Source organism: Polypterus senegalus, chromosome 6 (assembly GCF_016835505.1).
Source record: "Polypterus senegalus isolate Bchr_013 chromosome 6, ASM1683550v1, whole genome shotgun sequence".
Lineage (NCBI taxonomy): Eukaryota > Metazoa > Chordata > Cladistia > Polypteriformes > Polypteridae > Polypterus > Polypterus senegalus.
The window spans coordinates 38,216,688-38,237,496 of record NC_053159.1 but is presented as its reverse complement, the minus strand read 5'-3'; the positions used below and the strand labels follow the sequence as shown (position 1 = coordinate 38,237,496).

The 20,809-nt window shown below is 38.1% G+C and overlaps 1 protein-coding gene across 1 annotated transcript; it reads left to right on the top strand.

The window, feature by feature from the left end:
- The first annotated feature begins 957 nt into the window (after positions 1-957).
- Positions 958-12,715, top strand: maip1 (matrix AAA peptidase interacting protein 1). The gene is made up of 5 exons (XM_039755860.1): positions 958-1,313; positions 1,556-1,627; positions 2,246-2,372; positions 5,857-6,007; positions 11,948-12,715. Exons 1-5 carry the CDS (start codon positions 1,017-1,019, stop codon positions 12,024-12,026), a joined length of 726 nt encoding a protein of 241 aa, XP_039611794.1. The 5' UTR covers positions 958-1,016; the 3' UTR covers positions 12,027-12,715.
- Positions 12,716-20,809: the final 8,094 nt, after the last annotated feature.

The window sequence follows — 20,809 nt, the reverse complement described above, 5'->3', positions numbered from 1 at the left end:
TACAGGATATATTTTACAAACGCAGTGTCTGCAAGGCCTGCAGCACTGTGCAGGACCCCTTACACCCCTCACATACACTTTACACACTTCTGCCATCCAAGTGAAGATACTGCAGCATCAGAGCCAGATCTGCCAGGCTGCAGGATAGTATTTACCCCCAAGCTGTTAGACTCCTTAACATCATGCTGCCACCTGGGATCTTCCACACTGCCTCAACCACCTCTAAAAACAGAACTTTTATACATGCAAGCCATTTCCTGCAAAGACTAGTGTGCATGTAGAAAAGAACTGAAAATCTCATACTGACCATTTTGCACACTGCACTTTGACATTCTTTTATATCCTTCTGCTGTGAAACATTCTGAACTGTCATTGTTTACACACGTCTTAAACAACTATTATCAAACATTGATAATTTCTGTATTATCTATATCTATTATTTATTATTTATATTACATAATATAATAAATATAATATATTACATATTGAGATGACAATAAAGTTTGCTTTGACTTTGACTTGACTTTGAAATAACTAGAACACTTGGAAAGGCAGAATTAAAATTAAGATGAAAGTATTGTTAAAAAGAACAAAAAAAATCCCATATAACTGCTTACTACAGTTTTTTCAGCTGTGTAACTTCTGCATTGATCCAAAAACGCAGAAACTGGGAAATAACAGCTCATTTAATTTGGCTAGCAGTCCAATTAAAAATAGCAGTTGGTTGGACCAAAAACCAGCAGCCATAGCTGGTCCACATGAGCATGTTTGAGAACCATTGCTCTCCTCGAGATGCTCAGCTCCCTCCTGCAGCCACATACTCGTGGCCTCCTCGAACTGTACAGTCGCATTCGATGGCGTAGACTCCACCTCCTCGACGCTCAGGTGGTTGTGAGGACTGAGTGAATGGATGGGCGGCAACGATGAACCGCCGATCACCAGGGGGCAGTGACGATACAATGTGCGTATTTCACTACTCCCAGCCACAAGGATACAAGGCGGGACTATAGTGGAAGATGATGGCGCTGCCCATGTTCCGCACTTGCAGAGCTGTGTGCCATTTGATTAAACGACCAGGATGTTACTGGAGTTTGAGACTGTCGGCGGAGAAGAGAAATCGTTTTGTTCCCCTCGAGTGGAGTCGACACTATTGTTCTCAGGGCGACGATATTTCTAAAAACAAGCAAAAAGTGGTTGTGGTGGGCATTCCTAATCCTTTCATTTGGTTCAGAACCCGCATTTATTACTTTTTGATTCGAGCATACTTTGATCAGGAGTTTCGCATTGACGAGTTCAGCGATGGAGCCAAACAGGTGCGTCATTTTAAGCAAGAAACTTTGCGCTGAGGCGTAGTTAAGGAATTTTTTATTCGTTTAAAAAACGGTATCGTTTCTTTCCAGTAAATTGGGGATTGACGTTGATCCGCCCCATGGAGTTAGTTGCATAAGTATGGTTTTAACCGTAGTGGTCCTATTGAAATCCGTGGTGTAAAAGTGGTTTTGCTGCCACATTTATCCTGAATGCATTTCATTTTCCGGATATTTTTCTTCGGCAGGCTTTTGCTCACGTTTCGAAGTTGCTGTCTCAGTGTAAGTTTGAAGCTTTGGATGGGCTCGTAGCAAATGATGTAAGTATAGAGATGCTGCCAATGAAGAGTCTGAAAACAGTCCTTATCATTTCTTAATTATTCCTACCAGACATCGCGCTGTTGAACACTTTAGCACACTGCAGATTTCCAGGTCTTGATTGTGTTGACTTGTTTAAGGAAACTTGTCAACTCCAGCTCTTTGTAATCCACGACACCTTCATGAAATTCTAAAAAACTTCTTTATTCACTTTTATCGTATATCTGTTATTTGAGACTGTATAATTTATTCAGTTTTGGTGTCAGGTTATTTGACATTCATGTAATAAATGTAAAATCCTTTATATTAGTATATATGTTTTAATGAAACTTCTAGAAGAAAGACGGCAAAAGTTAAAATTAATGGTATATTTTATAAATAGCTGTATTTTAATAAAGAAATAGGCCGCATGCATTTTGGCCCAAAAGTGCCAGTCGTTAATATTTGCAAACACTGGACCATAGTGAGAAAAGGCATGCTTTCCCTGTTGCATGAAAGGATGAAATGAGTAAGATAATCAGGATCTCTTTTACTGCAAGAGTGTTTACCATAGAGAAATATACGTTATGAATGGTGAATGAGTGTACATGTTCATGGCTGATACTGTCCTTATTCTGCAGCTGCTGGAGAAGATCAAAGAGAAATGCAGACTTCTGCCTACAAATCACCTGCAAGCTTTGGCTGCTGATCTTTGTGACATCATGTACAGCACGCCAGGGGATATAGGCATCTATTATGATGATAATGGTGTGTGCCTGATGGGAAGGTATTTCTACACTCTAAAATGTATAAAGCTGGACTTTATTAGACAGTGTGAAATGCAGCTTAAAACAAAACTAGAAAGCAAACATATTTTAAGGAGTGAAAATTTCGTGACGTTAGTCATGTTATATATTCATCAAAAAAAGAAACGTCCCTTTTTCAGGAATGTGTATTTCAACAATAATGTTTTAAAAATCCAAATAACTTTACAGATCTTCATTGTAAAGGGTTTAAACAACGTTTTCCATGCATGTTCAAATAACCATAATCAATTAATTAACATGCACCTGTGGAATGGTCGTTAAGACCTTAACAGCTTACAGAAACTAGACATTTAAGGTCACAGTTCTAAAAACGCAGGACACTAAAGAGACTTGTCAACTGACTGTGAAAGATGCCCAGGGTCCCTGCTCATCTGCGTGAACGTGCATTAGGCATGCTGCAGGGAGGCATGAGGACTGCTGATGTGGCTAGGGCAATAAATTGCCATGTCCGCACTGTGAGACGCCTAAGACAGCGCTACAGGGAGACAGGAAGGACAGCTGATCATCCTCGCAGTGGAAGAGACCGGATCTCAATCCCATTGAGCACGTCTGGGACCTGTTGGATCGCAGGGTGAGGGCTAGGGCCATTCCCCCCAGAAATGTCCAGGAACTTGCAGGTGCCTTGGTGGAAGAGTGGGGTAACATCTCACAGCAAGAACTGACAAATCTGGCCCAGTCCATGAGGAGGAGATGCACTGCAGTACTTCAAGCAGCTGGTGGCCACACCAGATACTGACTGGTACTTTTGATTTTGAGCCTCCCTTCATTCAGGGACACATTGTGAAACATTTTTAGTTTATGTCTTATGGTGTTTACTCTTTTAGTGTTCATACAAATATTTACACATTAAGTTTACTGAAAGTAAAAACAGTTGAAAGTCAAAGGACGTTTCTTTTTTTGTTGAGTATATATAGTAAACATATTTAAACTAGAAGTGTTTAGTGAAGTGTGTTTAATGAATGCATAATAATGAATACTTCTGTTAATGTTAAAGGTGTGGCAAATTTGTTTCAGAACAGTGTCACAGGTTTTGATTTAAATTTGCTGTTCCTCTCATACAGTTTTTTTTTTTTCCCCTGCGAAAGCTTCATTTTTTTCTATTGCAGTATATTACTGTGCATTGCATTCATCGATTTGTTTCATTACCGGGCTATGGAGAACCACAGCCTAGAATCACTTGTTGTGGGATCAATTTAGAATGCTTTTGTGTTATGGTAGGAATCAGAGCAGTGAAAACCTATCTAGATATGGGTATAATGTAGGAAAAATCCATGCAATGTTCAGGCCAGGTTTTGATTATAGGACTTGGGACCCATGAGGCAAAAGCACTGCAGCACACACATGCGGCCAGACTTGTATTTCAATTAAACCTCTGGGTGTTTTTGTGTTATTAAAGAATTAAACACTAAATATATACTACTAGCCAACCCGCGACATACAATACGCCGCAGAATCAGGCCTTTTTTTAATGATTCTTAAGCACAGGGAGAAAATTAACATTTGAAAAATCGGTAATGTAATAAATCAGCAAGAAAAGCAACATTGTAACAATGCACGGAACGAACCAACATACAATCGTCCATGCGGCGCTCAGGCGCAGAGGGTGGAACGGGAGGAGAGGAGAAGGATGTCCATTCTGCTCCCTCCGTCATGCTAGTGTGCTGATTTCTCGTTCAGTATGCACTGCCTGCTCATGTGCCCACCTCGAACTTGTCACTCGAGTCGTTGTCGTCTTAGTACAGTCCAGATGCACCTGTGACTCACGAAGACTTTTCATTGCTCTGTGCGGTTTTGGCTGCCTTTCTATATATAATCCACCAAGACACCCGACCACGGTGGTAGCGAGGTGGGTGTGTACAAAGTGCAGGAGCATCTAAGAAGACTCATGTTTGTCGCAGATGCAAATTGCTGTATGTAGCGTGTAAAACAGTTTGCTGTGGTGCACGTGGTCGTGCGTTGTAACTGAAAACTCGTTTTTTAAAGACTGCTTACTTCATTGTGCTTTAACCTTAGTTGTAAAGGATTGTTTTAAGGATCCCATGGGTTACCCCTCGCAAACCGTTTCACACGCTGCATATGGTGATTCACCTCCGCGAGAAACATGCCTCTATGAACAGTCAACGTAGCTCGGAGGTGCATGACATGCACATGACATTAACCTGACCTGCACTGCATGTGGCCTCTACGACAGACGAATATAAATGACGCCATTTTTTCTGTGTTGTCGCGTCCGAGTTGGTGGGCGTGGCCCTGCGAGTTGTCATCATATCCAGTGGTCTTGGAGTTGGTGGGTGTGGCTCCTTCCTGCGTGCGCCATAGGTGTCTCACTTGTCGGCGGCTTAGTAAATCCACGCCCCTTCTGGCGTGCTTTCCATGGTTGTCTTGCCTTAGTGAATTATATATACTGTATAGATGGGTAAAAAATGCGTGCCAAGGGTTATGTGTTTGGAAAACTACTCTGAAATAGTCAGGCCTGTTATGTGTACAGCGGTATACTTAGACACTACTAAGGAAACAAGAATATGATCTTTGCATAATGTATATTACCAAATATACTGTGGATGGATTGTTATTGCTTTCAGGAAGTGTATAACAGTTGCTATAATGGCCATGTATTTGTAATGACTATAGTATGTCATGTTAGTAAACCTATAGGTAATAAAGATCAATGCATTATGTTGTAAAATTTTATATAATTTATTAAATGGTGTGTAGTACAGTGGTTTGTGCCGCCGCTACTGAATGTCTGTCCAGGCAGTGTAGGTGTATAATTTGCTCATGCTTCTTATGTTTGCTTGGGTTTTCTCCATTTCAAAGTTGTTAATTCTACACTTTTTTCCCAGTTTTAGAGGTAGCGTGTTTAATGCGCTTGTAAAAACAGAAATATTAATTTAAAATGAATTGATTTTAATTGGTGGTTTATATGATTGTAACTCTGAGTATCTACTCGGATACTTAATTTGACTGCACTCTTTATAAATTGGGCTAATATAGTTTGTCATTTGGTTCTATTCAGGTGTGTTTTGCCCATAGGGCCCGAACTCAGTAAGAAGGAAGAATATACTTTTCTCAGTCAATTACAACATTTAGCAAAGAAAAACAGATTGCAGTTATTTGATTTTTGAGATTTCAGAAATTAGAACTTTCGGAAGAGTAGCTTAGCAGTGTAAAGCTAAGGCAACAGTCAGTGTCACCATGTTTTTAAAGAAGCTGGATATGTATGGCTTGGCACAGAGCCAAAATGTGTTTTTTAGTTATTTCCTTGTGAGTGTATTTAAGTAAAATACTATAGTTTTTTGTATTTAGATATTCCTGTAAATCAGCTTGAGAAGAAAAGTTTATTTTTGGCTAATTTGTTCAGTATGCTAAAGTAATGTTTTCTCTGATTCCTCCATTCCATTGCCATGGTTTTATCCCTCCACTAGGAAGAAAATTTGTCAGCATTCTTATGCGCTTCTGGTACCTGACTAGTGCACACATCCCAGAAGAAACGCCAGAAGGTTCTAAGGTGTTCCAAGTAATGTTTAAAGACGAAGGGAGTATTGAGACCAGGAAACTTATCACAGCCAATTATGAGTAAGTTCCTTTGAGCAACTATTTCAGATTGTTTATTATTATATTTGGCAGGTTTAGCAGTAAATCATCAAATGAAAATATCTTAAACAGTTCAGTTCAATACACCCTGACTGTTTCCTCTTTAAGCGGAATAAACATTAGGTTAATTCCCCAATAAATGTTAATTTCCATTGTATTAGTAGCTTTAGCTAAAATTTTGAATTATTAAGAGTACTCTTTTTGTACCAGCAATTATAAATGAAGTTAGAATAGCAGAATAGGAAGAAAAGTACAGATTTCTACATAGTTACTGGTTAAATGAATGGGTCTGTAAATAGATATATACATTTTATTTTCACCTGAATAAGAAAAGTTATTACACCGATTGATGTATAGAGGTATTATTTTTGCAGCTCTTTTTTGTTTTTATTTACTGTCTAAATGTTCTGACAAAATGATCACTGCAAATCTGTATGTTTTATGTTTATCTTTAAAAGCTTATATTTAAAATGATTGCAGGGTAATAGGATGGGTAGGGAGTAAGTGGCATAAGATATAATTGCTGAACACTCTGATGTCTGGGTTGGCTGCAGCTGACATCACTCCCTTGACATAAATAGTCCTAGACTGAGGTTCAGCCAGTGCAGTGAGGACTTGAACCAATAAAGATTGGAGTAAATGTGCAAAGTGCTTTTCTTAAACAATCTAAACTGTGTCCAAAAGTGCAGTGCTGTTTCTTCTTCAATAAATGAATCTAATAAAAATCCTTAACAAAAACAGTTTTGGTGGAGGTTAAAATATCCAATCAATAAATATCCAACATTAAGATCAAGGTTAAAATCATTAACATATTCCATTTATTTAATCCATCATGAGCACCAATGCTTCTTTCATAAATTACATCAATGCTGGTCATCTATCAGGTCTGTTCTACTGCAGGAGAAGCCTCATGTCAAGCGCAGTCCTTTGAACCTGTTTTTTGTCCTTGCCACCATCTGTTGGTGTCTGTGAGGACCCCGCAAGCTCTGCTCCTTTCTTCCACCACTTTCCCTCAGGCTTCAGCAGGAGCCCACTTGGAACAGTTGGTCACTCCTGCACCTATAGTGCCACTTCCTGACTGCCTGCTTCTTTCTCTCAGCAGCATTGTCTCAGCCATGAACCTACCTCGTTCCCTTCTGTCACTTTCATTTTCTTTCATTTTAACCTCCAGACTTGTTACTCATTTTATTTTTTATTTTTTTTTTATCTTTCTCTCTATTCTGCTCAGGCTCTTTTTATACGTCAGTGGGTACACCTGTCTAATTATGCAACCCAGAGCAGTAATGAGGAAACTGGCTGAACCGGGCACTTCTACATGTGAACATCGGCTTGCCACTTCCCTCATAAATGCCCCATGGCTGCCCTGCCATTCTACTGTGTGCACCAATGCCCTTCTAGTTAAAAACAGCATACTCTAGCTCAGAAGTGGCACACTGTCGTATTAACTGCTCTTTACCACAAACACGTACAACCTAGTAAAATGAAAGCTGGAACACCTTGCTTTTATTTCTTTTTGTTTTGTTATTTAATGTTAAGTGATGTTTTATTCCTTAAATGTGGAATAGCATGCGATTTGTTCCTTCCAGTGGTATTACTGTTATGGTAGTAGTTCAGACTATGTGTTGATACAGGTCACTGCAGTGATTGTTGGTCCCTGAAGAGAATTATGTCTTGTTGTTGGAGTCATGAGGTACCTCACCTGCCACAGAAATGTGAACTGTAATCTGATTATTTGTATGGAGTTTAATTGGCTACTTTAAATATCCAGACAGATTTGAAAAACACAAGGAGGAAGTAAAGAGATGTTGAACATTTAGGGTTGGTGATTTTTTTTTTTGTGACATAGGTGGTCAAGAGTAGCAGCATTTGTGTTGCAACAAAACAAACAGAATCCAGTCAGTACTGCAAGTCTGTATTTTTAAAGAGCTACAAATGGTTAAAGTACATTTGATGGAGCATTGAATGCACCATGTTTTGTATACCACATTCTTTTGAAAGAGAAGTTTAGGATCTGTGTTTCCCTGCTCCATAGAGTTTTGAAATTAGCAATCAGTCTTATTTATTTTGTGTCTTTCATAGAATGTGCTGTTACAGTGATCCCTCCTCGATCGCGGGGGTTGTGTTCCAGAACCCCCACGAAAGGTGAAAATCTGCAAAGTAAAAACCTTATATTTATATGGTTATTTGTATATATTTTAAGCCCCTATAAACTCTCCCACACTCTTATAAACATTTCCCGGACAGTTATACAGCATAAACCCTTTATATTCTCTTAGATATTAGGTAAGATTCGTTGAAATTATGTATGTAAACACACTGTTAATATACTACGCACAAACATACGTTTCGTATAACATTGAGGAGTTTTATTTAATATGTAATACTGCTTTAAACACATTGTAATTGATTAGGTAATATAAAAATAAATGAAAAATCTATAGGGTGGTCCAGATCTAATTATTCAACTTTTAATACAATGCAGGAAAACAATACAACACAAAAGAATTGCTGTTCTACTGACAACCTATCTACTTGCCATCTATCTGCAACAAAAATAATTTTTTGTGAATTCTGTATGTAATAAATGTAAGTTATAGCGTAATGAAAATTGCAGAATTAGATCATGGATCACCCTGTACAACATGTAAACATAAATAAAACCTAAATGTTATTTTAAAGATATCGAGCGTCTCCGATATCACATATGTTACAGCCATTACGATAGACAGGCCACCAGCAATAAACTACAATGCAGTACAGTTACATTAAACATACATACATGTACAAAGTACGTAGAAATTTACTGTAGTTATGGGTACTCGCCAACAATGACACAACGACTTGTCCGATAACGGTGACATAAATGTTACTGCACAACAAAGGAGAGCGTTGCAGCTCTTCTGAAGGAGCCTGTTCAGGCGACTGTGTAGCACTGCGGCGTAGCTGTTCCTTCCTTCAACATATTCAAAACTTTTACCTTTTCGGCAATCGTTAGCATCTTCCATTGGCGCTTGGGCATTGCCCCAGAAGCAGTAGCAGGAACAGATCATTTTGGAGACATAAGGGCTTGACTACGCACAAAGATAAACACAAAAGAGTACAAAAGTTAACTCTTTACACAGCGAAACACATTAATGCTGAATGAGACAATGCTGCTCTCCTTTGCTGAGCCAATCGGCACCCAGGAACTTAACTGCATGCTCTGATTGGGTAGCTTCTCAGCCATCCGCCAATAGCATCCCTTGTATGAAATCAACTGGGCAAACCAACGGAGGATGCATGTACCACAAATACATATAAAGTCAGTGATCGAGTGAAGCCGCGAAAGTCGAAGCGCGATATAGCGAGGGATTACTGTATATATTTTTCTACAATGGTTAAGTTTATCATTGAGAGAAAAATCTCTGCTTGGGATTTTTTTTTTTCCTTTCAATGTTACTTCAGAGTGCATAAGTAACCTAAAGATGGATGTGGATATCAAGAATTCATGTGTTATAAATTTTTGCTTAACTAAAGATTGACCTTTGTTGTATGTGGACAATGTTTGTAAAAGTCTTGCATTTTTTTCCACAGGGATACAGGAATTAAATTATTTTTGCACTTGTTACTGTTTGTAGATGTCAACTAGTATTTTAATTTTCTGTTGGATAGTTGTAAATAACAAACTGATGATCACTGTTTTAGTTGTGTGCTAAACCGTAGCCATAATTAGGCCAGACTGAGCCATGAACAATTTGTTTTATCCAAATAAACAAAGCAGCTTGTTTAGCATATTTTACATTAATTTTTAATCAGCTGTTTGTTGAGAAAGTGCAAGTTGACAGGAAAAGCAAAATAAAAAATTGCCTTTGTACCTTTAGTAAGTAAAGGAGGTATTGATTACCTCTTGTTGGCATTACCTCTTCTTGTCTTACTGTTTTTTTTACAATTTCTTTGGCACATTTCATGGAACATTCTTAACATTTTCACTACTTTTAAGTTAATTTTACACAAACGTTCAGACAATAGTTAACAAAAAGCCAGTACACTCACAAAACGTTTAAGTTGTATTACAAAAGCAAATAATTCCTGTAGCTAATTAGTCTGTGTCATTTATTCTGCTTCTTCCTCTGCCACGTTTTCTTCCCATGACCCTAGCCCCAACACACATTCTTATTCCAATTCATCTTCCATGAGCAGACTGTTGTTCCTGTCCAAAATTTTGCTGCACTTGTTTTTGCATTGTAACAGCTCTGTTAGAGTCCTGCTGCAGACTGTGAATGTTTTCCAGTTTATAAGGTAGTGTATGCCCAACCCAATTGATTGAGCCATGATATGACACACCCCCTTTATGACTGGAGTTCATCATTTACTGTGACTGACAGTATCAGACATACCACAAACCATACCACATCACTGCAGTTTTTGCAATATTTTCGTGACTTATGAAAGTTTGTTGATGTATTTTGTATGTGCTTGCTTAAAAAACGATTACATACTTATAAAGTCTTGCTAGTAAGACTAATTCACTGCAAACATACAATATCCATTTTGATCCACAAGACTTAAGGAACTGAGTTATGCCAAATGATGATAATTGTACAATCACATTTACATATACTTGCTAAACCTATTGAAATTTGTAGGAGACAATGAGGAATTGCATTCTGTTATGCAACAGAATGGTTCGAAAATAAGATGTTTTGCAAACATTAATTGTCAATTCAGACATGCCAAAGCAATTGTAAAAAATGTACAGTAAATGGTAGTGTGCAATATTCTAATAACCCTTGTCAGAGTACTGAATGAAATCTCCAGTCTTTTTATTTTAGAGGTTTATAGAAAGGTGTCTTTTGACCACAAACACTAATTATTAAATACTTAAAATATCTGTGATTAATTTTGTTAATAAAAGTTGTGAACAAAAGTGATCATCTCCTGAAAGTTAGAGAAGATAATCTAGCAAATTACATCCTTGATTTTAAACTTAATATTTTATTATGGTCTCAATCCTGCCTTGAGAAACTTGTAGTAGTTATCATTAAATGCAACATTCTGCATGATCACCAGTTTTCATATCACTACAGCATCATGCAGGATACTGTATCCCCTGCACTTCATGCTGTCCTGGTAGACACAGATAACAAAAGCCTCTATACTAGAGTACTGATTTTAGTATAGTACTTAACACTCTTATTCTTTCTGGATTGATCACCGAACTCCAAGACGCAGGACATACTGTCACTTATTGCAGTTGCATTTTGCATTTCCAACTGGCAGAACTCAACACACACAGATTAGCAACTTTGCATTGTGCACACTGATTCACAATGCAGATACCCCATGGGCACTTTGCTTATCTTGGTTACACTCCTACATAACCATCATTCAGTATGTTGATTCTTGGTCTTCTGATACAGTGGTGCTACAATTATTATCTCTTTTGGCAAAACCAAACGACGAGGCATAATCTTCAGGAAGCAGGAGGCAGACAACAGTTTCTTTAATATCAGTGGGGATGCATTAAAAGATAGCAACTGAACACTGCTCCTTCCTGTTCAGGACCTACACAACAATGGTGCTTTGGAAAACACAGCCATCCTGTGTATTCACTATATTCTGGAGTATTGTACAGGACCATTGGTACTACTAGATTCAGGGACATTTTTATTCACGGTGCATAAAGCTAAGATGCCAGTTGTCTGCAAGTGCACTCAGTTAAACCCACCCTGGAGAAATGAAGCCGCAGCACCAGCAATGGCTGCCACGATGCCATATTTGAGATAAAGAGGTGCAACCAACCCCCAACAATGTTTAACATGATTACTGCAATCCTAAATGATAAATGTGCATCTTTAGATTGAAGTGTACGATATGTCACTAAATATGAAAATGTGGACTTGGCTCAAAAGCAGTTAATAAAATGCCATTTTTCTCTTTCAGGTTTCAAAGAGAATTTACACAAGGAGTTGCTCCAGACTGGACTATTACACGGATTGAGCACTCCAGATTATTGGATTAACCCTGGAACAAGATATGGAAGATGTGATCATTAACTCCTGATTTTTAGAAAACGTTTTTCTTTAAATTTCTTCTATTTTGTATGGAGAAGCTAATTTTGACTACTTGACATCAGTACTTTATTTGCCAAAAGTGAACCTTTCTTGGTTCTGTCCTTCACTGTTTTATGGATATGCACAAATGGAACAGTCAAGTTTTCATATAAATGCACTTCTCATGTTTTATTCTGAAACTATAATGATTCAACAATGTTTTTCTTGCTGACAATATTTTGGAATCTTTTTCAGGTAGTTTTTTAAAATTTGTTTCCTTACTTCCTTTAAAACTTTTGAAGAAAATAATTGTTGCATGCCAATGTAAAAAATAGTACTTGAAACATTTAATCTGAGATTTTAAGTATTACTGAAGTATTGTATTATAATGGGAGTGAATCTTAGTGGAAATTAGTATTACTGAGGGCTTTCCATGTTACAGGTTTACTATTTATAAAGCAATAGTTGTCAATTCATTTTTTGTTGGTGGGGTTTTCCACTGCACTAACAATAAAGTTGAAATCATAATACGTTTGGGTGGATGAGCCTCTTCAATAAAATGCTTTTAACCCAAAAACAATTTTAATAAAGCTTGTCCTTAATGGTTCTCTTTAAATTAACTTAATTTTAAAATGTTGAATAAAAATGTCTTTTTTAATTCCAATGTGCTGCTGGTTGAATGTGTTTCCAGGTTTTATTACAACTTTTCCAATTTTCTTTGTATTTTAATAGAGGTTGAAAATTTAAAAAGCAAGCAGTAATCATCCAGAATTATTAATATTTGAAAAGTGGTGAGCAGTTCAGTCTGTAATGTCACAAGTGAACTGTAATATCTTTATTTTTTACCACCTGTTGTTTAGTGGCTAAGAATTACCACCGGGATTTTGACATTTTCAATGATTTATATGACTACTAAAATCGTTGTTCCAGGTTTTTCTAAAATGAAAACCTGCAGTTCTGCATATAGAGTGTTGTATATTGAAGAAAATAATTTAAGAAATTTTTAATTAAGAAAGCTTAATGGGTTTTTTTTAGTTTCCAGAGTGTTTAATCTCATTAAAAAGTGCATAAGTGTAAAGTTTGCTGTGGTTAGTTATAATTCCATTTTTATTTATTTTTATTAATGGTTAACCAAATTTTCCCTAATTCATAAAATACAACTTATTTTCTTTAAACCATGAATATCATGTTATGACATTTAGCTACAACATTACTATTAAAAATGTCTTCAGTCAAGGTTCGCCCAAGTCAGGGGTCTTTAATTGTGTTGCTAAGCAGCTTTATTTGCTGAAGGTTTGCAGCTACATAGGTGTTTGCAGCTCTGTTAGTTACTTATAATGTGGCTGTTAGGAAAAAAAAAATATTTAGGAAGAGGAGATCTGTGTTATTGCAGGTACGAACGGATTTGATCCATCCATCCATTATCAAACCCGCTGTATCCTAACTACAGGGTCACGGGGGCCTGCTGGAACCAATCCCAGCCAACACAGGGCGCAAGGCAGGAAACAAACCCCGGGTAGGGTGCCAGTCCACCGCAGCTAACGGATTTGAATCTTTTGTTAATTGTTTTAAGAAAGGGACAAAGAAATAAATACCCAGCTGATAAACAATGTGACAAAGGATATCTTCTTTTAATGACGCCTTTCACACGGTTTGGAAACTGATTTCAATAAAACCTGCATCCCAACATAAGTTTTAGACCACTCACCTTTTACTTCCTTGTATAATTACGCCAGCAATGTATGAGATTTAAGTTTGGCAACATAATCTACCATCTTATGACAACCTGAAAATATGTCTTTAGTGATATAAACCAGGTAGGGCAGTTATTTATCTTACAGTGTAGATGTATCTGTACCATGGAAGAGTAAACAAAATGAAAATGACATTTTCTTAGTTAATGAAAACTCTTGTGATATATGATTCATTTTTTCCTCCCCAATTTACTTTGATTACTGTTAAAGTAAACTGGTGAAATGTACAGATCTCTTTGCCTCACTGTGTCTTACATGCAAGTTAAGCATGTAGACAGTATTTCAAATGACACACACTTAAATCTCCACTACTGTAGGCTTCAGTAAATGTTCTACCGGTATCACAGTATATTTTACAAATTAACCATCAAGTGTATCAAATGTATTTCTTGTTGTCTTATTTAAAGTAACATGATATGGTGGTATTGTTACAGAAAAATCCTGGGAAAAAATATCAGTTATAAATAGTGACAGTGTGCACTGATAATCTATAAAGATTTACAAGTCAGGGTGGAGCAGTGGTAGCGCTGCTGCCTCGCAGTAAGGACACCTGGGTTCGCTTCCTTGGTCCTCCCTGCGTGGGTTTCCTCCGACGGTCCAAAGACATGCAGGTTAGGTGCACTGGCAATCTTAAATTGTCCCTAGTGTGTGCTTGGTATGTGTATGTGCCCTGCGGTGGGCTGGCGCCCTGCCCAGGATTTGTTGCTGCCTTGCACCCTGTGCTAGCTGGGATTGGCTCCAGCAGAACCCGTGACCCTTTGTTATGAGATAGTAGGTTTGGATAATAGATAGGTGGATGGATTTAGAAATCTGGAATCTATTTGATTTTCAACATTGTATTCTTCTCACTGAGTGTTTTCAGTTGTTCGAGTACAGTATATGATGTTTTACAGGGAGTGTGAACAACCAGATTATGGAATATTTTGATTCATTTACATTTCTTGTAATATCCTTGAATTAAGTATCAGTTACTCACTTGTTGATTGTGCCTCTTTGCTTGCAAATAATGCTACAAAGACGTTTACTGTAGTTACTCATTGACTGCTCACAACGTTGTGGAGGTTTTGCCTACTTCTCCTTACAGAACCATTTCAGCGTTGCAACGTGTACATTTTTTAGGGATCTGTAACCTTTCTACTGCCTGTGAAATAATGCTTTATTTAAATCCCTTTTCTTACCCTCTGATGTAAAAATGCTATGTATTGTCATCATGAGCTGAGTACTGGATGCTACAATCCACTTTTCACTGGTGTGTCTGTGCAAATTGTCATTAGATTGGAGTTTAATAACCATCAGCCCTCAGAAGACTGAAGTACAGTTTTCATGTACTGTCTTGTATAGTAACATCGCATTCTCAATCCTACTTGATCCAGCTCATGGTCACAGACAACCAGAGCCTATGCGAGTAGCACAGGGGACAAAGCCGTTACCTTGCCCACTTATCCATACTCCCACACTCCTCTGACTGGGCTAGTTTGGAATTGCCAGTTAATGTAACCTGCATATGTTTGATGATGTAGGCTTGTGCAGACACAGGGAGACAACATGCTGTGTGTGTGTGATTCAAACCAAGGTTTGAGGATCCATGAGAAGGCAGCACTATTAACTGTCCCACCATACAGGGAGATAAGTTGCATCATTCTTATTAATGTTTTTATTCCTTTCTCTACAAATGGGGATGCAGCAAAGAAAATGATTTACACTGTTGCCAATATTCTAATAATGACTATTCGGAACTTGGAAGCAACAGTGACAAACTTTTGTCAGTCTGTGATTCGTTCCACTCATGGAAGTAACACATGGGACCTGCTCTTTTGAAGTTTTAAAGATGCCTTTAAATGTAAACATTTAGCATCTTTGCGTAGTTCTGACCACAACCTGATACATCTTATTCTGAAGTACAAGCCTGCTATTAAATGGTAACTTGTTAACACCAGGATAGTGATGATGTAGAGCCTGAAGAGATGAAATGGCTCTGAATGACTGCTTCCAAATCACAGACTGGGAAATGATGTGTGAGTTGCATGGGAATGGCATTAAGAAGCTCAGTCACTGCATTATAAACCATATTAACGTTTGTTTCAACACTGTAGTAACCCTCAAAGACTATGTGCTGCTTTCCGAACAACAAGCCTTGGACTAAGGAGCTACTGTAAAAGATCTCCTGAATGTGAAAAAGATTCAAGCCTGGAGACAAAGGGGCTCTGAAGGATGAACTTTCTGGGGTTTGCATTCACAACTTCAAGTCAAGACGAGCTGAATAGCATACAGTGGTGTGAAAAACTATTTGCCCCCTCCTGATTTCTTATTCTTTTGCATGTTTGTCACACAAAATGTTTCTGATCATCAAACACATTTAACCATTAGTCAAATATAACACAAGTAAACACAAAATGCAGTTTTTAAATGATGTTTTTATTATTTAGGGAGAAAAAAAATCCAAACCTACATGGCCCTGTGTGAAAAAGTAATTGCCCCCTGAACCTAATAACTGGTTGGGCCACCCTTAGCAGCAATAACTGCAATCAAGCGTTTGCAATAACTTGCAATGAGTCTTTTACAGCGCTCTGGAGGAATTTTGGCCCACTCATCTTTGCAGAATTGTTGTAATTCAGCTTTATTTGAGGGTTTTCTAGCATGAACCGCCTTTTTAAGGTCATGCCATAGCATCTCAATTGGATTCAGGTCAGGACTATGACTAGGCCACTCCAAAGTCTTCATTTTGTTTTTCTTCAGCCATTCAGAGGTAGATTTGCTGGTGTGTTTTGGGTCATTGTCCTGTTGCAGCACCCAAGATCGCTTCAGCTTGAGTTGACGAACAGATGGCCGGACATTCTCCTTCTGGATTTTTTGGTAGACAGTAGAATTTATGGTTCCATCTATCACAGCAAGCCTTCCAGGTCCTGAAGCAGCAAAACAACCCCAGACCATCACACTACCACCACCATATTTTACTGTTGGTATGATGTTCTTTTTCTGAAATGCTGTGTTCCTTTTACGCCAGATGTAACGGGACTTTTGCCTTCCAAAAAGTTCAACTTTTGTCTCATCAGTCCACAAGGTATTTTCAAAAGTCTTGGCAATCATTGAGATGTTTCTTAGCAAAATTGAGACGAGCCCTAATGTTCTTTTCTTAACAGTGGTTTGCGTCTTGGAAATCTGCCATGCAGGCCGTTTTTGCCCAGTCTCTTTCTTATGGTGGAGTCGTGAACACTGACCTTAATTGAGGCAAGTGAGGCCTGCAGTTCTTTAGACGTTGTCCTGGGGTCTTTTGTGACCTCTTGGATGAGTCGTCTCTGCGCTCTTGGGGTAATTTTGGTCGGCCGGCCACTCCTGGGAAGGTTCACCACTGTTCCATGTTTTTGCCATTTGTGGATAATGGCTCTCACTGTGGTTCGCTGGAGTCCCAAAGCTTTAGAAATGGCTTTATAACCTTTACCAGACTGATAGATCTCAATTACTTCTGTTCTCATTTGTTCCTGAATTTCTTTGGATCTTGGCATGATGTCTAGCTTTTGAGGTGCTTTTGGTCTACTTCTCTGTGTCAGGCAGCTCCTATTTAAGTGATTTCTTGATTGAAACAGGTGTGGCAGTAATCAGGCCTGGGGGTGGCTACAGAAATTGAACTCAGGTGTGATACACCACAGTTAGGTTATTTTTTAACAAGGGGGCAATTACATTTTCACACAGGGCCATGTAGGTTTGGATTTTTTTCTCTCCCTAAATAATAAAAACCATCATTTAAAAACTGCATTTTGTGTTTACTTGTGTTATATTTGACTAATGGTTAAATGTGTTTGATGATCAGAAACATTTTGTGTGACAAACATGCAAAAGAATAAGAAATCAGGAAGGGGGCAAATAGTTTTTCACACCACTGTATGTGGGAGTTTTTTGTATCGATAAGTCAGGAGGTGATGGACAAAAAAAAAACAACAAAAAACTGAAGTGATATTAAAGCAGTAAGTACTTCTTATGAACAGAAAATGTGGTCATATTGCAGTTAACAATTGCCTGGTGTCACCAATATGTAACACCTCTGTGAAATGCTTTGTAATATGAAGTGTTTCATTTTACTGTTTCCATGAAGGAAATAAAACATTAAGATACAATATCTCCATCTTTGAATAAAAAGTTGCTAGAACAATGGCAGTGTGCTCAAAATATAAAGTGTTTAGTTAAATCTAAACCGGTCCTGTCACAATTCTTAATGCTTCAGTTTTTACTTCTTTATTATCTTCTATTTTATTTTAGAACCACAATTGTACAATTTTGCTTTGATATGTATAGATATCAGTGAATTTTATGTACTTTATATCTGTTTCGTACAATTTCATTCCATCCTTTATTATTGAAATAAAGCCTTTATTAAAAAGAAAGGTATTGGTCAAGTCTTTTTATACATATAATTTCATGTTAATGGTGCAGTCTTTATTTTGTCCACTAGGTGTCACTGTTCATTTTCTATGAGGGCGTTTGGCTCTGGAAAGATGAATTAAAATTTGATTCTGAGTTAATAATAATAATAATAATAATACATTTTATTTATATAGCGCCTTTCCCATGCTCAAGGCACTTACAGAATATAAGAAAGAACGGCAGGGTATACAGCGTATAGCATTGTACAAACCAAATAAATAAATAAAGAAGATTAAGACAGTAAATTCAGAGAAAGCCTAACAGACAACAGAATTGATGGTCTAGCACACACACACAGATTACGTGAGCATCTTGACAGAGAGGTAAACTGAGAGAAGGGGAATGAAGTCAAGTAGAGCTAAAAGCCTTCCTGAACAGATGAGTTTTAAGTTGTTTTTTAAAAGAATTCATGGAGTCGGCTGATCTGATTAATTTTGGCAGGTCATTTCAGAGTCTGGGCGCTATACAGCTGAGGGCTCTGTCATCCATGGAGTGTAGATTAGTGTGGGGCACAACAAGATTGCCAGAATCAGAGGACCTTAGTGGGCGGACAGGCACATAGTGATGGAGAAGGTCACTGATGTAGTTTGGTGCAAGGTTATTTAAGGCTTTGTAGGTTATTAATAGAATTTTATATTCGATTCTGTAAGACACAGGGAGCCAGTGAAGACGGAGCAGGATGGGTGTGATGTGCTTGCTGCTGCTGGTTCGAGTAAGGACTCTTGCAGCTGAGTTTTGAATAAGCTGGAGCTGTGATATAAGATTAGATGGGGCACCTGCCAACTGCGAGTTACAATAATCTATGCGGGATGTGATAAAAGCATGGACAAGTTTCTCAGCATTAGAAAAGGAGAGGAAGGAGCGAACACGGGATATGTTACGGAGGTGAAAGTAAGAAAGTTTCTTAATGTGATTTATTTGGGTGAAATAAGAAAGGGAGGAATCAAAAATGACACCAAGATTCTTTGCAGTAGAGGCAGGTCTGATGAGCTCACCTCCAAGATCGACTAGGAAGGAGCTCATTTTATTAAGTTGCACTTTAGTCCCAATTCGCAGGAGTTCAGTTTTGTTGCAGTTTAATTTTAAAGAGTTCTGCTCCATCCAGGTTTTAATTTCACTAAGGCAGGTTGTGAGCTGAGAAAGCTCTGATGAAGTTCCACTTTTAACATTGAAGTACAGTTGAGTATCATCTGCATAAAAATGATAGCCCAGTCCATAGCTACGAATAATATGGCCAAGGGGAAGCATATAAATACAGAAAAGCAGAGGACCGATGGCAGAGCCCTGAGGAACTCCTTGTGTGACTGGATCTGCTGTTGCCAAGACTAACAAACTGTTGCCTATCAGTCAGATAGGACTTGAACCACTGGAGGGCAGTGCCAGAGATACCCAGCATGTTCTCCATTCTGGACAGTAGAATGTCATGTCTGACAGTGTCAAATGCTGCACTGAGGTCTAATAGAATTAATATGCTGGTTTGTCCAGAGTCTGCTGCCATAAGCAAATCATTGGTTACCCGTAGCAGAGCAGTTTCACAGCTGTGCTGCGGCCTGAAACCAGACTGAAAGGGTTCCATCAAGTTATTAGTGGTTAAGTAATTGGCGAGCTGGGAAGCTACAACACGCTCAAGAGCTTTTGACAGGAAAGGTAAGTGGGAAATAGGCCGGAAATTGTTAAGATTGTCAGCATCAAGACCAGACTTTTTTAACATTGGGGTTACAGAAGCAATTTTAAAAGTGAGCGGCACAGAGCCAGTGTAAAGGGATGAGTTTATTATTGTTGTAGCAGTCGGAGTCTTCTCTCTGTCTGTAATGATAACAGTCATCACTGTTCGTTCATCGACACTGAGAGTAAGTCTTCACAATATGCTGCCGCATAATCTTCAGGTCTTTCTTGTGCATCTTGTGAGGTATTCTATACACATAACAAACAAAACAGCAGATAAAGGACATCCTGGCTTAATACCTCTTTGGGTATTTATTTCTTGTGACAGGTGCCCATTTATCATCACCTTACTTGTTCCTGCTTTGAATCATCTTTCCATGACATTCTTTCTTGCCGCCTGAATTTCCACTACTGTGAAATTGTCCCATATGAACTGATGATCTATCAGCTTTTCCTAAATCAATATTCATCAGTCCTAAGAGAAACTGTTTGCTCTTTGAGTACTCAGATATGTCCCTTATCAATATATGATGATGTTCCAAGGATCTGCCTAGTACTGCACATGCCTGCTTTGTTTCAATACATTCTTCAGTGTTTCCTTTAAACTATTCATCATCACTTTGCTTCAGATTTCATAATTCTAACAGAACAGAATTACTGGTAGCTGAATTGCAATTTCTGTGGAGTTCCCTTCTTTGGAAGTAAATTCTGCTGGACTCTGGTACCTCCTAGCCTTCCATAATTTCTTGAAATATTTCAGCTAGATTCTCTTTCAATAGATTCCAAAAAACTGAATAAAACTCAACTGACACTCCGTTTGTTTGTAGCGTCTTACCTTTCCCACATGCTTTTATCATCTTTTCTTTCATTGCTGTTGTTATCTCCTCTTCTAATCCTTTCTGTTCCTCTTCACT

What these genes read in the sequence shown, in the direction of transcription:
- maip1 (XM_039755860.1), top strand. Translation starts at nt 1,017, where the DNA reads ATGATGGCGCTGCCCATGTTCCGCACTTGCAGAGCTGTGTGCCATTTG. An exon ending in TCAGCGATGGAGCCAAACAG is followed by an intron (nt 1,314 to 1,555) that starts GTGCGTCATTTT and finishes TTTCTTCGGCAG; the next exon opens with GCTTTTGCTCACGTTTCGAA. An exon ending in CTTATCACAGCCAATTATGA is followed by an intron (nt 6,008 to 11,947) that starts GTAAGTTCCTTT and finishes TTTCTCTTTCAG; the next exon opens with GTTTCAAAGAGAATTTACAC.